The 18,204-nt window shown below is 40.8% G+C and overlaps 1 protein-coding gene and 1 long non-coding RNA gene across 2 annotated transcripts in view; both read left to right on the top strand.

Moving 5' to 3' along the window:
• The first annotated feature begins 622 nt into the window (after window positions 1-622).
• LOC117559265 (immunoglobulin superfamily member 21-like) overlaps window positions 623-18,204 on the top strand; it is a 43,871-nt gene continuing 26,289 nt past the window's right edge. Inside the window, exons 1-2 of the mRNA XM_034235949.1 lie at window positions 623-750; window positions 926-1,044. Of these exons, the coding sequence (XP_034091840.1) occupies window positions 677-750; window positions 926-1,044 (193 nt within the window). The 5' untranslated portion in view covers window positions 623-676. The remainder of the gene's footprint in view (window positions 751-925; window positions 1,045-18,204) is intronic.
• LOC117559266 lies at window positions 12,513-13,349 on the top strand. Its single transcript, XR_004570952.1, has 2 exons — window positions 12,513-12,619; window positions 13,089-13,349. It is a non-coding gene; the product is annotated as an uncharacterized LOC117559266 (long non-coding RNA).

The following is an 18,204-nucleotide window of genomic DNA, read 5'->3' as shown; positions in this document are numbered from 1 at the left end:
CTACCTTACCATCATATAAGTAAAGTAAACAATAATTTTTGGACGGACACTATAATTTACAGTTTTTTACTATGTTCAATCTGAATTTTCTTTAAAATAAAAAACATTTATATTGATTCTGAATTTTCTACATCCAACTCACAGGTTTATCATTACTTTGAGAACAAAGATTATTAATTTAACCCTTTTAGAAGGGAAGATATGGTCAGGTGTTCTGGGAATGTCATTTTTGAGCCTGAGACCTGAAAAACAGGCTCAGTGCTTAACAGGTTCAAATGTTGTCCCCACATACCTGTTTGAAGAGACATAGTTGAACATACTTTTCACAAATTCTGACTGAGAACACCCTGGCAGGGACCAGTCACCTAAAATGAAATCTGAAAGCAGAGAGGAAAAACTTTAAATATTTTAACAGCACTGCCATGATTTGCTGGTTGGTTTATCTAGAGTAGTGAAATGCCCATAAATCAGTTGATGGAAGGCTGAGATAAAGATAGTCCTCCAGAATGACCTCACAGAACATTTTGCTGCACTGCTCCACGACACAGACACAATATTGGACTTCATGTCTACATGGTCTGCTGTATTCAGAGTCAGTGAGGGTAATAAATGTTGGTTTTCCTCTCAGGTGACTGAAGGAGGAAGTGCAAAGCAGAAGATATTCACCTATGATGCCATGTACAACACCAACTACTCCAACATGGAGGACTACCGCAGACCTGAGGATCTGGTCTACCAGTCCACTGTGCGGTGAGACAAGCCAAGCTGTGTTATATTAACACATATGTTTTTAAAGACAGAGCTTTAGGGGGAAACTAATCTCCAGAAAATGATCTAATCTCACTTCAACATCTGAGATGATGAAATTGTAAGGGGAAATGATAAAGACCCTCTATGATGTGTGTAATTGTGTGTACGTGAACAGGCTTCCTGAGGTCCAGATGGAGGATGACGGCCTGTATGAGTGCCATGTGGGGATCTATGACCGGAGCTCCAAAGGCAGAGTGATTCTAGCCTCCAGCAGCATCACCCTCACTGTCATAGGTATGTACTGTATTCACTTCTGGTAGGTAGTATCATGAAGTTTAACCCTCCTGTTGTCTTTGGGTCAAATCTGACCGATTTACTACTTTCATCAATCATTTCATTTCATTTCAAACCTTAAAAAAGCTGTCTTACCTAAGACAGTCCTTGCTCTTGGCACATCTAACAATACTACATCATGCGATCTCAGACAATAGCTGATTGCAACTCTCTGTGTTATCAGAGAGCAGATATAATACGGGAGTTTACCCAACAAAGCTTTATAAATAAACGTGTACCAATGACTGAGCCTCCGTACAGTAAGTGATGGCAAACCTGCCTTGGCATACAGGGTACAGTGATGAGTAAGTGCTTTACAATTTGTGACAAATCTCAGTGCGCTGTGATAGGCGGCATCTAACTTGTTCAGGCAATAGGCAGGTGCATTCATATACAGAGATGGGGTCGTTACTAAAAAAAAGTAATATATTACATATTACTAGGGCTGTCAAACGATTACAATTTTTAATCAGATTAATCACAGCTTAAAAATTAATTAATCATGATTAATCACCATTCGAACTATTTTCCAAAATATGCCATTTATTTATGTATATTGTTGTGGGAATGGAAAGAAGGCGGATATATCCATTTAACATACAGTATCTATGTTTATTATAACATTTTCTGTGTGTCAAAATGAAAGACAACCCACACACCTATCAATCATCAAACCGTGGGGTCTTAATTCATTACGTGTTGATTTCTATCAACGGGGGAGTACTTCAGGAAAGTCGACAGAGGGGGGGGGGCGGCGGCGGCTCGTAGAGTACTTCTTGACCACAGAGTGTGAACGTTGTGATCAGCTGTTTTAGCGCAGTTCTCCAGTGAAGGGGGGGGGGGGGAGTTTCCCTCCGCAGCCGGTTGGCGTAGTTTTGGCACAATTCCGTTGTACAGACCGACGTTAACAGCAGCTCTGTCTGTGCACACGGAGACCGACTCTGTCGTCCGGTGATCTAACCGCCTTCTGGAAAAGCTTCACAAGTACGTCGGTACACAAATGCGCTTTGTGACACAAGTGACGGTACGCATTTCAGATTACGCACATAACCTGCTTACCAGTTATGTGCACCCCTGTACTACAGCAAAAGTATTCTCCGTCGGGACTTCCTGCAACAACACCACGCCGTTATCAAAGATGTTCTATTGAGAAGACGATCACTACGTGACAAAAGTTTTCAAAACCGTGGCTACTGAAATCAATCTTACTAACTGCTGTCTGTGCAATTTACTCCGCGCGAGTTGGCAGACTTTATTTTGCTTACTTTAACATCCTTTTTCAAGGTGGGGCTAAGCCATTTCTTGGTATGGGTGTAGCCTACCCCAGCCATACCCTGGCGCTGCCACTGGTGGCACGTATGGGGCGGGCCATTCTGCACATGCGTTAAATGCGTTAAATATTTTAACGCAATTAATTCACAAAATTAATTACCGCCGTTAACGCGATAATTTTGACAGCACTACATATTACATATTACTTTAAAAAAAGTAATATATTACACTACTTCGTTACTCTCTAGATAAAGTAACTCGTTACTTTACTCGCAGGGCCTGCCCGCCCCTACAGGCAGATCACGCAGACTGCGGCGCACCTACAGTGTAAGCGCGCCACAGTTTTGCCTCTGCGAGACTCCACTTGCACCCAAAATTACTATTGCATTAAGGAAGACATAACACAAGTATTTATTTTGATATGCTCTAAAATAGGCTACCAGCCACACAACAAGCTAACAGTCTGTGAAACGTCAAGACACTAATTAATGAAACCAGTTCAAGACGCATTATTCTTATCATTCTTTATGAGCGCATAACGGTAAGGTATCTAATTACTTATTTATTTAGTATTCCATAACTTAGTAACAGAGATGGTCAAACTAAAGTGGTAGAGACATGGCATAATTCCTACAATGAAGCGGGACATTGAACTGTTCACCCGTGAGAGGGCGATCAACAAAAGAGAGCGAGCGGCCCCGTTGAGGGAGTTTACAGATGAAAAGACTCAGCCATGTTTATGCAGCACTGCACGTGGAGATGTGGTCTCGCAAGTCGCGCAGATTACATAGGCCTACATGTATATAAACCTGCGGCGGAAACCCCTCTAGTCTGTCAGTGAGTGTGATTATTTTATAAAAGTAACGAAGTAACGCGTGTCGGGGCAATGTTAGTAACTGTAGTGTGATTACTAAATTATAAAAGTAACGCGTTACACTACTCTGTTACCGGCATACGTAATATTATTACAGTAATAATATACAACAAATCACCATAGTCCAGCACAGGTAAAAAAAGGTCACAGTGACTAGCCTTTTCCTGGCTTCAAATGAGAAACAGGACTTGTTTCTGAAAAAGCTTTTTAAGCAGGTTATTGACATGAAGTTTAAAAGTAAGACAATCATCAAGCCAGATACCAAGGTATTTATAACAGGTAACCACTTCAACTACTTGTCCTTGCATAGTAACAATATCCAAAGCAGTCTCTGGTGTCTTTTTAGCTAGACACAATCATAACTTTTTTGTTTTACATTTGATTGCATTAAGGCTTTATGATCATAGCCGTGGGAACATGTTTCAAATGGGGGGTGCTGTGGGATGACACCAGGGCCGGTTCTGACCAATTTGCTGCCCTAGGCAAGATTTTAGCTGGCAATGAAGAACCTCTACAAAAAGAGAAACGTATTGACATGGTGTACAGCTCATATAAAAAGGCTTCAAATGTATTTAGTATTGTATGAACATGTTTTAATTGGGGGGTGGTCGTCACATCTCATTTTAAAGTAAAATGCTTCAATCTGGTGCACTTTGAGCGCCCAATTACTAGAGACAGATCTAGGGGGTACAACTCTAAACACCCATATGAAAAAGATCGGTTTGCATTTTATTAATCAAATAAGTATGTGAACATTTCCAATAACCTACCATAGCCAATAACAAATAAATGTAGGCTAACTTATTTTATTTTTGTGGTTCATTGTTATATTATATTTTACCAGTTAACATTTATTTATGCATATTTTTTTATCTCTCCAGTTTTAAACGATATTTTTTGTTTACTGTCCTATAGTATACATTGGAATGATTTCAAACCTGTTTTTATTTATCCTAATAATTATAAAGGAGTGCCTTGGAAATATTTGTTTACATAAATTGTGATCAAAACGTTTGAGACCCACTGACATAACTTAGACTAAAGTGAACTATCTAAACCAGAGGTGTCAAACTCAATTTCATCGTGGTCCACATTAGCATTATGGTTGGGGCCGGTTGTAACTATATACATATATAAATACATAATATATATGAAATAATGTATTATATTACAATATTGCCTCTGCATTGGATTATTATCTGATAGGGTAATAACTTCATAATTAACTACGTCTGAAAGCAGAAGTCTAGGACGCATGTCACAAAATGAGATGCATTGTGGGACATATAGTTTATGGGCAACATGCTTCTGTATTGTAGGGCCATACCTATACAAAACATGTCTGTGAAGTTTTTTGCTTCAAATACCAAACCGTTCACCCATTGTAGCCATGCCTCATACTGCTCATACCCCTCTATTACAGCCCTGTTAGAGAAACGCGGATTTTGGGTCCTTAGGTTAAAAAAAAAGAGGAGGCGGAGCTAATGCCTGATCAGAATTATACCGGGGATAAAGTTAAATTCTGCTGTGATAAAACACCATCCTGTTCTAAACCACATCAAGGATTATTTCTGAAACAGTAGGGAGCTCAAATGCTTTTTCTCTTGCGGGTTTATCACAAGGTGAGTATTTCCTGCTTTTTAAACACATGTGCTCTACAGCAGTGTTTCTCAAACTTTTTCATACCAAGGACCACTTAACCAATAAATAAAAAACACTCACGGACCACCTAACTCCACAAATATCCAAAAACACATCGTTTTTCTAGAACAGATTACAAATCGCTGTTTTTTTTTCATTAAATATGAAACTTAAGCTCGCTCCATTGCGGAGATATTCCCGCGAGAGTGTGGAAGACTTACATTTATTTATTTATTTAAAATGTGAAATGTTACCAATATACTCACGGACCACTAGGGGGCGCTCACTGCTCTACAGTACAGGTTAGCTCTGAGTGTTAGCGAGACTTGCTAATGTAAACAAAGACGAGATTACGTCCAAAACACGTCAGGCATTGTTTCTGATAGCAACTTTCTGTGGGTCCGCTGCCGATTTCACGTCATATCGGCAGCAAATCTGTATCCGCTCGTTGTACCGCCGTTTTTAAAAGATTTGGGTACGGAGGAAAATAGAAAGGGTTTTATTTTCTGACGCTGCGTGAGTTCCCCGACGCACCGCGGACACACATTTATGTATAAAAGACATCACAAAGTGCATTTTGCATGATACAGATGTAGCACCTAATTTCAGACTCCAGTTTACAGCTTCCTGCTCCTGCCTACGATCTGCCTAAGACCAGTATCGAGGAATGTTAAGCCCTCCCACTATTTTCCAAGAGGGCGTTGCCAGATTTTCAATTTCCGGTTTTAACCAGGAGATGGCGCTTCATTCATAAATACAGAAAGACAAGTTTCATGGACTTGCAGTTGTGTTTTGAAGAGCATTTGAACACATCAATATTTTAGATCAACTAAAGTATATCTAATCTTGTAATTCAATAATATATAGTCTTTATATATTAAATAATCATAATAATAATGTAAATGTTTACATTACATTTCTTTATTTGTTATGCTCATACTTTTACCTTTACAATCGTTTGCTTTAATATGCAGTATATTTTTTGTATATTTTTGTGTTTGCTTCCTCCTGCTCCCTTTCGGACACATACTGTATGATTTATTATTATTATTAATATGAAGATATTATTAAGATAAGATGTTACTTTATTGATTGAACATTTTAGTTTAGAATGTGCTGTCCAACGGTAATTCAGAAGGCTCACAGGTCACATTCCGACCATTATTTAAAACAATAGGTGCTTTCACACCGTCTACAGTTTGATTTGTATAGAGGGAGCTCTGTGGCTGAATGGCCAGCGATTAGGTGTGGCACATTTATCATTAGGTGATCAGAGCTAACTGCCTGCCGTCAGATTTCATTTAAAAAACAGGTCTGATTCCCATTGGATAACGGAGAATTGTACACCCGGAAGTAAGTATTCCCCTTACTGTCGATTGATTTTACAGTGATATCTGCACTACTCATCGACTAAAAAACACCAGTTAATTACACAACATTGATTGGTTTAAATTGTGTGCAATTTTTCCCCTTCGAGTCGGAGAAACAAATATTTTTTCAGAGTAAAGGATGGCAAGGCAAGGCAAGGCAAGTTTATTTATATAGCACTTTTCAACACAAGGCAATTCAAAGTGCTTTACAAAAAATGAAAGAGATTAAGAAAATGGCATTTAAAATCAGTCATTAAAAAGAAAAGCTAATAAAATAAACATTAAAAAAAAATACATGGATAAAAGTTACAGTGCAATTAAACATTAAAAGAAAAAAGTACATGGATAAAAGTTACAGTGCAGTCTAAGATATGAATAGTTCAATTAAAAGCAGCGACAAAAAGAAAAGTCTTCAGCCTGGATTTAAAAGTAGTCAGAGTTGCAGCGGACCTGCAGGTTTCTGGGAGTTTGTTCCAGATATTTGGAGCATAATAACTGAACGCTGCTTTACCATGTTTAGTTCTGACTCTGGGGACAGAAAGCTGACCAGTCCCTGAAGACCTGAGAGATCTGGATGGTTCATAATTTAGCAGGAGGTCAGAAATGTATTTTGGGCCTAAACCATTCAGTGCTTTATAAACCAGCAGCAGTATTTTGAAATCTATTCTTTGACACACAGGAAGCCAGTGTAAAGACTTCAGAACTGGAGTGATGTGATCCACTTTCTTAGTGTTAGTGAGGACTCGAGCAGCAGCGTTCTGAATTAGCTGCAGCTTCCTAATAGATTTTTTAGTGAGACCTGTGAAGACACCATTGCAGTAGTCGAGTCTACTGAAGATAAAAGCATGGACAAGTTTTTCCAAATCCTGCTGTGACATTAGTCTTTTAATCCTAGATATATTCTTTAGGTGATAGTAGGCTGATTTAGTAACTGTTTTAATGTGACTGTTGAAACTCAGGTCAGAGTCCATGACTACACCTAGATTTCTGGCTTTATCTGTTGTTTTGAACATTGCACAATGAAGCTCAGCGCTAACTTTTATACGTTCTGCCTTGGCTCCAAAAACCATTACCTCAGTTTTATCTTTGTTTAATTGGAGAAAGTTCTGACACATCCAGTCATTGATTTGTTCAATGCACTTACTCAGTGTTTGAATTGGAGCATAGTCTCCTGGTGAAATTGTTACGTAAATTTGTGTGTCATCTGCATAGCTATGGTAACTTATTTTGTTGTTTTTCATTATCTGAGCCAGTGGTAGCATGTAGATGTTAAAGAGAAGAGGCCCCAAGATGGAGCCTTGAGGAACCCCACATGTCATATTTGTCAACTCAGATGTGTATTTACCTATAGAAACAAAGTTGTTTCTGTCCTTTAAGTAGGATTCAAACCAATTCAGAACTGTTTCCGAAAGTCCCACCCAGTTCTCCAGTCGGTCTAGTAATATGCTGTGGTCAACAGTGTCAAACGCAGCACTGAGATCTAATAATACTAACACTGAAGTTCTGCCACTGTCTGTGTTTAAGTGGATGTCATTAAAGACCTTTACAAGAGCAGTCTCAGTGCTGTGGTTTGGACGAAAGCCTGACTGGAACACATCAAAACAGTTATTTAAATGCAAGAAATTACTCAACTGTTGAAAAACAACTTTTTCAATGATTTTACCTAGAAATGGGAGGTTTGATATGGGCCTGTAATTGTTCATTACTGAAGCATCTAGATTATTATTTTTTAAGAGCGGTTTAATGACTGCAGTTTTCAGGGCCTGTGCAAAAATACCTGAGTGAAGAGATTTGTTTACTATATGAAGTAGATCTGAGGCCATGCAAGGCAAAACATCTTTGAAAAATCCTGTTGGAATAATATCAAGGCAGCAAGAGGAGGATTTCAGAAGTTGAATAATGTCCTCTAGGTTTTTATCATTAAAGAGAAGACACTACACTACCCAGAATCCCCAGCTATCGTTTAGGACTTCACCATGTGCTCTGTTTGACAAACCCCGTTTTTTTTCACCATTCATTCCAATGGCTGGCGTCTATGTCACATGATCTTCAAATTTCTCCCTGCAGAAAAAAAAAACATGGCCGAACTTCGTTTTATTCTCGGTGGAAAATGCCTATTTTAAAGTTAGTTTGGCCATTAAAATGCGTTTTGATGTCATTTGATGCGAGAAATATGAGTTGTTATTTCAGATTATGTGTGCAGTGGATGTACATGATCTTTAGTTTGCTAGTTATTACGAAGATTACTTCAGGAAATTGCGTCCATAGAACGTTTTCATTGTTACCAAGGTGGTTGCTAGGGACGCAGCTATCGATATTATTTCTGTTATGTTGTGTAACTGTTTAATGGTGTTATCTTTATTGCTACCCCCTTCCCCGTCAATGTATATTGTTGGTCCACAGCGCAAACGTATTAGTTTAACAAAATCCGCATCTAAAGATACGTTATTTTCCCCTGTGCAATTCCAGTCTCACATCTCACAGCACATCGTCATTAACAAATACCGGAAACAGACCGAAAACATTTTTAAAAAAAAATAATAATACTTTATTCCGAGTGTGCTTGCTTTTCTCTTTGAAAGTCATCACATAACGGCATTGTAATACACGGTTCGGCTGCATTAAATATTACATATCTGCCGTAGTTCTGTATTTATAGAGCCCTGATGAGAAGACTTCTAGACAAACATGAGGAACTGAAAACGTGACGTGGATCATAAATATATCAGCAATTAAACAACATCTTACATTTCTTTTCACACAATACGTCTCCTTGCAGTATCAACACTATACTTTTATGACTTTTATATTTGATCCAATTGGTAGATAGGCTGTATTTACACCATAAAGGTGCACAGCTGATATAAAGGGACACCTAGTGGTTAAAGCATGTTATTGAATTTCATTATTTTTATTAATAGATATTAATAGGATCCCTATAAAGTATATTCATTACTCGTTATTCTCTGCTAATAGTTAATTAAATACTGTATATAATGACTATTTTGCACATCCCTTTCAAGATTTCAAGATTTTCTAAGGTTTATTGACATATCATATTCACAAACGGTGTAGTTATGCATTGAATGAAAAACTTGGGTCGCAGGTTCCTCAATAGTGCATAACAAGACATCTATCAATATTTGTGCATACCTCCAGCAATGTTAACTATGTTGAAGCACTTATTTTAACTGATATTATACATATGTATTATACTCTTATAAGATGTATGTAGATATTTAATCTCCGACCTTGTCAGGTATTGAACAATCAATAAATAAAGAACACAGAATTGTTAAATATAAAACACAGAATTTGTGTGATTATACTAAATGATTTACAAATAAACACCACTGCATATTTACAACTGTTACACATGCTGATGTAACGCAAATGTTTCCAACTTGGGATCAATAAAATATATCTTATCTTAAGATGATCGATGGCTACTGCCATATTTGCAAAATTTGCCTCTGAACCTTGACAAGTGCATGTTTCTGGCTTATCAATTAATGTAATGTGATGTAATGTTATCAATTAACAACAGGAAGGGTCACAAACATAAGACCAGCTGTTAAATAAAGCTCTTCTGACCTTAGCTGGCATGTGGGTATATATATTAATGCTGGCTATTATGGGCACAAGCAATTTTCACCAGGGGCGGCGGGTGCTGTAGGCTAGGGAAGGCTAAGCCTTCCCAAATATTTTTGTAACTGCATCCTGGTAAAATAAAAATATAATGTCTAATGTGTGTGTCTTTCACATTAGCGCTGCTATGCAGCCACCTGTGCCCTGTACGAAGCCAGTTCAACAGACCCTGGATACGTTTGAGTTATCTTAACTAACCCAAACAAACGAGATCTCGCTAAGCGGTCCTACGACGCTGGTTATCAACTCGGTAAATCAAGCCAGGGTTTCTCTCTCCAGCTGAGAACGCGTTCACGTGAAAGGGGCGGGGTTAGCTACATTTGACCAATCACAAACAGGGACAAGTGTACTGACAGCGCAACATCATACTTCATTAATGAAAAGTAAACTAATGTTAGACAAATATGAACTTTAAACATCCATGATGACTTAAACATATATTCCAGGATACAAGCCACATAGTTGCACCTGCAAGGAGAATACAGAACAACTCGTTAAAAAATAAACTACCGAGTGTTTGAAAGCGTACAACAGTTTTATGATATCACTGCCCCATCTAGACACGAGTGGATCTGACTTTATTACATTTGAGTTGAGTGTTTCGTCAACTTAATGTGTTGCTTAAAATAATACGTCTACATACAGTATATGTGACAATGTAACTAAGTGTTGCACGGCCAGATACGGCTCGAGAAGCTGACTCAGATAAGGAAATATTGTGAGATCGATGATCTGATAGATGATGTGATGTCAGTGTGATATGAATGATAAGTGCGACACGTCGGCGTCTTCTCTGCATACGGCAGTTCAAACTGCATTTCCTTTTTCCTGTAATATGACTTGATAGATTTAAACTCTGCACACTGAGCTCTGATCGGTCAGCAGGCAGTGCTTTCACTGAGTTGATCTCTTTTCTATAGACGCCGGAGGCGGGCAGCGTAAGATGAAAAAAAAGTTATTTCGCCTTCCCAAACCTGAGCCTCACGCGCCGCCTATGATTTTCACCCATTTATTAATTAAATGTTATAGGGGGGGACGCGGTGGACCCGTTCAAATCCAGTTTTTGACAGTCTGCCGTGGTTCCATCCCATTTCAAGTGCTGTTCGACGCTCGGCGTAACCCTCGGAGCACACTCTCCAATCACAGAGCTGACTATCACGGGGTTTGTCAAGCGAAGCGGAGAGAATACTTACTTCCAGGTGTAATATTCTCTAAAGCAAATGAGCTGCTCCAACCTCGGTCCTGACGGACTCCAACTTGTGTTTATTAATCAAACAAATAAATAAACACAAGGATAATTATTAGGGCCGGGACTTTAACGCGTTAATTAAGATTAATTAATTACACAAAAATTAACGCGTTAAAAAAATTAACGCATTTTAATCGCACTTATTTTTGCACCGCGGAACGTTTCACACTGGATGAGTTTCAGGCGTACCGATTATACTGGAGCACCAACTAACGTTCATGACTTCAGACAACAACAAACCACAGTGAACAACAGTGGGAAATGTTGTTTTAAAAAACGGACGGATGGAAGCGTCGATAAGAGCACGGTTGTGTGCAAATTATGCAAAAAGGAATTCGCATATCACCGCAGCACATCAAGCCTCAAGTATCACCTCAATGCAAAACATATAGCAGCTAGCGTGGACGTTAGCCTCTTTTATCGCGTTCACACCATACAGTCTATGGTTCACACCAAAAAGAGCCGGTACTAAAATTAGTTCATGAGAACCTTTTTACCCCCACGAAAGTCCCTGCTAGAGAGCAGAGAGCTGCTAGAGAGCAGGGACTTTCGTACGGCTCTCTTGTGAGAAAAGAGCTATATTTCTGATTGGCTGGGCGGATTGCAAACCACGCCCCGTAAAACTCCCAAAAAGTTTGGTGAAGCCGCCATTTTATTATCCTCGCATTAGCATTATTAGCATTAGCATTAGCCCAGCGCAGAAACGCAGAGAGACTAACTTATGGCAACACAAAATAAAACATGGGAGCGGTGGAGATGAGGAGGTGTCGGCGTTCTGGCGATTTACTCGGAAGGCTTCAGTAGAAGCTGCTGGGACTCCCAGCAGCTTCTACTGAAGCCAGTCCCCAACTCCGGGGACTTCCGGCCGGGGACTTTGGGCGGCAGTATACGCCGTGAAGTGGTTTGCGGCCTGCCAGTAAACCCAAAGCAGAAGAAGAAGAAGTGACGTCAGCGGCTTCATTTGCCTAATCCTCCCCCAGGTTCAAAGAGTTCTCATGAACTAAGTTCTCATGAACCTTTGTGGGAAAAGTACTGCGGTGTGAATGCGCCTAATGGTATACTAAAATCCATGTGAAAAAAATTGCTTCTCACTGTTCTCAGGTCAAATATTTATATGCGATTAAAAATGCGATTAATTTCGATTAATTAATTACAAAACCTCTAATTAATTAGATTAATTTTTTTAATCGAGTCCCGGCCCTAATAATTATGCGTTATTGTTGAGTAAATGGAGAATTGCACAGGGGAAAATAACGTAGGCTATCTATGCCACCATTTTAGATGCGGATGTAACCCAGGTTAAAAACCTTCAATCCTAGCAGATTCCCGTAGCTCAGTATAAACGGCAGCCAGGTCACTTCCGTTTCATTGGCTGGTCGTTTGTGATGCTGGTTGCTACTTTGATGCTACATGCTACACACAGGGATTCCTCCACGATTCCTAAACAGATTAACGTTTTGTTAACAATTGCTGCAATCAGCGGTGAGTCTTGTATTGGTAGAATGTATTTAAAATGTGTAATGTTATTGAAAAATGCACGGAATGTGCCCGCTAGCTTAGCGGCTAGCGGTTAGCATTTTCAATAGGAAATCTACATTGAGATAGCTCCCGTTAGCTGCTAAGCTAGTTGTTAGCATGCTAATAGTATTGCTAGTAGAAATATCTTATGCATGGTTAAGATGGTTCTTCACTGATCCCAATTACTTTAAGTGTAACCTTGTGGGCTTTTGGCTATCAGCCCTGAGGTATTGCTTTGCTGTTTACTGGCTGAATTTAAACAGATTAATGTTTTGTATAGAAATGGATATAGAAATGTTGTACAACCGGAAATGTATTTATTTTATTTAAGAGATTTATTAAACCAGTGATTTATTTATTTTATTTAAGATATTTATTTTTATTTAAATGCTTAAAGGGGAAGAAACTAATTATTCCTTGTGACCTTTTACAGATCAGGTTTTTTGTTTGGATATTTTTTTTTTTTTGCCAGGTGCTTGCTGCACCTGATGACCTTTCATGGACCTTGATGGCGAGCTAAGATTCTAAACCTATCCTACCTGCCACATGGTGAAGTAGGATTAAACGGAAATTAATGAACTTTACCCCGGAAGCTTTTCTTTTGTTGTCTTTTGCCTTTACTGGGCACCTGAAAATAATCATGTGAATTTGAATGAACTTGTTGATATCTTGAATACAACTATTTTGTAACGCATACTTGGTTTCAGTTTGTATTTTTCACACACATTGAGCTCCATAGTCGTTCCTAGTTCTTCTGAATATCAATCATTTAATTACAGCTAATACACTTGCTACACGGATTTTGTTAAACTAATACGTTTGCGCTGTGGACCAACACTATACATTGACGGGGAAGGGGGTATCAATAAAGATAACACCATTAAACAGTTACACAACATAACAGAAATAATATCGATAGCAGCGTCCCTAGCAACAAGTAACAAGTAGTTAATAATAATAAAAGACATTAAGAAAAAGGCATTTTAAAGAGTCATTAAAAAGCAACACAATCTACCTGCATTGCATTACTCTAAACGTGTAATAACGTGCTTTAACCAGTAGGTGGTTTGGGTTAAAAAGCTGTCAAGTTTACAGTGTTAACAAAATAAAATATACTGCTGTTTCTAGTTTAGTTTACAACGGATATATTTAGTTATTGTTTTGATATTTGTAACACAAAAGCGATGGAAAAAACCCACAGCAACACAGAAAAGATAGTCTTAACATGACCCAGCAGTCTAGTAGTTAATAAAAAACAATAATATCAAAACAAAACATTATTAACTTTATTGTGAAATTCAAACTGAACGGTAAAAGAATAGTTTCCGGTCTATTCTGAGCCCGATCTCTGTAGATAAATAAAAACTAAACAACTACGACAGATGTGTAATATATGTAATGCAGCCGAACCATTTATTACAATGCATTCATGTGATGACTTTCAAAGAGTAAAGCAAGCACTGCTGAATAAAGTATAATTTTATCTTTAACGAAATGTTTTTTTTCATATGGAATGCAGTTGGAGGTCAACCAATCACAGAGCTTGAGAACTAATCACGGGGCTTGTCAAACAGAGCACATGGTGTAGTCCTAAACGATAGCTGGGGATTCTGGGTAGTGTAGTATCTTCTGCCATCCTTTACTCCGAAAAAATATTTGTTTCTCCGAATCGAAGGGGAAAAATACAAAAGTATTGCACACAATTTAAACCAATCAATGTTGTGTAATTAACAAGGATAATCTGGTGTTTTTTAGTCGATGAGTAGTGCAGATATCAGGTAAAATCAATCGACAGTAAGGGGAATACTTACTTCCGGGTGTACAATTCTCCGTTATCCAATGGGAATGGACGCTCACATTGCCTTTAAGGGCAGCCGACACAAACGAATGCCGTGCTTCCATGAGCGTCAAATCCCGCCGCAGATGAGAATACATTGCAATCAGTTGAAAGCTATTTGCGTCCCTTTATGAAGCTGAAGGAGCCTAGGAGCGTCACAACTGCACGCCACGGGACCCTGACCAAACGTCGCTCCTGGACGATTATGGAGTGAGAGTGTGTTGATATATCAAACAGCAAGGCCAACAGCATTGCGCAAAGACGCACACTTATCACAAATACATACACAAGTAAAGGGCAACATAGAAACCACTTTTGAAACATTGTGTGCGTGGCAGCACAAACACTGGTAAATCACGAGCAAGGCACACTGGTTAAGGATGGCAGCTTCCTCATCGTTGCACTCGGAGAGAAATAGTAGAGAGGGAGACGATGAACTGCTGTTAGTTCTATTATGGCATTGTGCATGTCGTGAGAGGTGTATGTTGCTGTGTGGGGAATGCTGTCCATTATATTGGCCAACTCTGCATCTTTGTACTGCAGCGTATACTCAAACAGCGATAGGAAGAGCCCACTGCCTGACTCGGACATGCTGTGGAGTGAATCGTGGTCACCTCTGAGAGGGAGTTGGTTGACAGCTAAAACATCTATAATATCAGCGACAGCTGACACGTAATAACGGTTCCGTGCCAGCTGATCTGCACCAAAGTACTACTTTCCTTATTTATTTCCTCGCGTATCTGTCTCCCTCTCCACAAACTCTCACATGAAATGTGTTCTTTTGATGCGGCATGCCTTAGCAGTCCTTTATCAGTCTGTAATGAGTGTTTCCAGTCGCAAAAACCTTTGACAGTAAAAGCCGCATCAGATGAAGACATATTTACTTTAAAGTGTCTACAGTGGAAACAAAAGGCTGCGTCTGCTTTTAACGAATCTTCAAGCCATGGTCTGTTGTTGTACCATGCAGCGGCAAAAGTGCGCTTCTCTTCCTGAAAACAATCTCCCTGGATAACGATCCAGTTTCACCTGGTTGGGTTTATTAACCCCAAGATCATCTGGGGCTGTTGGTCTTTGAGCAGTTACTGGCCCAATAGTACCTGTTGATGTGCTGCAAGGTAGCGTCTGTAGTGGAGGCTCCGGCACGGAGCAGGAGGAGGATGCTGGCGGGTGTGGTAACGCAGGTGGTGATGGTAGGGGCACAAGGAGCTGTGCCTCGGAGGACAGCGTTGGTGGCGGCCGCCTTGTTGAGTCATGGATTGGGCTCGCTAACTCAGCCCCGGGGTTTGCCGAGGTCAAGCTTGTGACATTAAGGCGTGCTGCTGCAACGGCAGGTGCAGGGTCGCCAGCATTACCATCGGCTGCAGTTCTTTCATCGCTATTTTGTTTTAATAAATCCTTAGACCTTTTGAGCCAATTTCTGATGTTCATTGTGTAATTCAAACATAAATAGGAGTCTACAGAATGCACAATAAACAATAAACAAATCCAGAATAGGTGGCAGAGTGTGACGCTGTGATTGGTCTAAATGTGGACGAATCACAAATCACAACAGACACATGAATGTATTTGACGTAGCCTGCGATTTTTTTGTTTTAGTTACTATCTGACATCACATACATCGTAGCATAAAAGTTCACAGTTTATTTATAACAACAAAAAATGTAATTTTTTAAAAACATTTTTTATAAATAATAAAAATCGTGTTTATTTGGGGAGGGCAAGAATGTCAAATGGGAGGGCCCTCCCACAGCGCCGGGCATGCATACAACTATTTTTTAAATCCATAAAAGCATTTCAATTAATATTGGGAGTCATGTCTGTGACGGTTAGATACTACTGGGACCCCAAAACAGAGACTGAACAAAAATAAAGTTTCAAAGAGTTTATTTCACAAAGTAATCCAAGGCAGGTCCTGACGACAGGGAGCTTGGCTGGCCGTAGTAACTCAAAACAAAGCTGCGGGAAAACGTTCCCGATCAAAACTCAAAAAGAACTCCTTAAACAACTGCAAAAGACTCCAGGCACTCCGGACCGCGGGACAGCATGAAAAATACTCTGGCAGAGAAGTGAGGTGAGGGCCAGTCTCTTAAAGAGCAGGTAATCAAGTGAGTGGGGACAGGTGTGCCTCATCTGCAGCCAGGAGTAACCAGCCACGCCCCCCTGTCACACACCAGCCCTGCAGAGACAGAAAGACAGAGTAGTGAGGGGTAAAAGGAGCACACAACAAGTAAAACACAAAAACAACAAAAGCCCCATGCAAAACATAACATTACCCCCCCCTCAACGGACGCCTACCAGGACTATCCGGGAAACGGACATAAAAGTCTCTCAAGAGTTTTGGGTCCAAAATGAGCGAGCGAGAAACCCATTGTCGCTCCTCTGGCCCATACCCCACCCAATCCACTAAATACTGGTATCCACGGCCCCACTTACGAACCTTCAACAACCTCCGTACAGTGAAGGCCGGGTGGTTGTCGATGAGCCGGGGGGGTGAAGGGGCTTTGGTCGGAGGGCAAAGAGGGCTGCAGGAAACTCTCTTAAGGAGTGACACATGAAAAGTGGGGTGCACCTTCAAGGCAAGAGGCAACTTAAGCCTAACCACACTAGGATTGATGACCCGTTCTATCTCATAAGGTCCAATGTATGGGAGTGAGTTTCCGAGAATCCGTTTGAAGAGGGATGTCACGGGAGGAAAGCCAAACCTTCTGGCCCGGTTGGTAATCCGGAGCTGGTCGTCGATGACGATCCGCCATCCTCTGGTTCCGGGCGGAGGTGCGGGTAAGAGCTGCCCGGGCTTCACGCCAGACTCTGCGGGCTCGCCGAAGATGCCCCTGTACCGAGGGAACTGCCACCTCTCTCTCTTGAACCGGGAAAAGGGGAGGTTGGAAGCCGTTGGAAGCCATAAAGGGTGACATACCCGTGGCAGAGCACACCAGGGAGTTGTGGGCGTACTCAACCCATGGCAGATGAAGAGACCATGAGGCTGGGTTTCGAGAGGCAACACAACGAAGAGCCGTTCCTAGATCCTGATTTGCCCGCTCCGTCTGGCCATTGGTCTGGGGATGGTACCCAGAGGACAAACTGGCCGACGCCCCCAATGCCCGACAAAAGGCCTTCCAAACTTGGGAGGAAAACTGCGGACCCCTGTCTGAAACAATATCCTGAGGGATACCATGCAGCCTAAAAACATGCTGGGTGAGAAGAGTGGCAGTCTCGAGGGCAGAAGGTAGTTTAGGCAGGGGGACGAAGTGCACAGTCTTAGAGAAACGGTCAACGATGGTCAGAATAGTGTCGTTCCCATCTGATGGTGGGAGACCAGTCACAAAATCCACCGCAATGTGGGACCAGGGCCGGTGGGGAATGGGAAGTGGGCGAAGAAGGCCAGCGGGGGCCTGATGTGAGGCCTTGCTGCGGGCACAGACGGAACAAGCTGAGACATACTCCTTTGTGTCTGCGGACATAGTGGGCCACCAGAAGCGTTGTCGAAAAGGGCCAGGGTCCGATGAAAACCTGCAGGCAACTTTGGACGTTTGTCCCCACTGGAGCACTGGAGATCTAACATCGGGGGAAACGAACAACCGGTCTGGTGGACAATCCTGAGCCGCTGGATGGTCCTCCTGGGCCTCCTGGACCACCCTTTCAATCTCCCATCTAGCTGCTCTCACGACACAGGAAGATGGCAGAATGGTTGCATCTCTTGAGTCCTCCACTG

Source organism: Gymnodraco acuticeps, unplaced genomic scaffold (assembly GCF_902827175.1).
Source record: "Gymnodraco acuticeps unplaced genomic scaffold, fGymAcu1.1, whole genome shotgun sequence".
In the NCBI taxonomy this organism is placed as follows: Eukaryota; Metazoa; Chordata; class Actinopteri; order Perciformes; family Bathydraconidae; genus Gymnodraco; species Gymnodraco acuticeps.
Note: the sequence above shows the minus strand (reverse complement) of the source record. Positions and strands in the feature narration are given on the sequence as shown.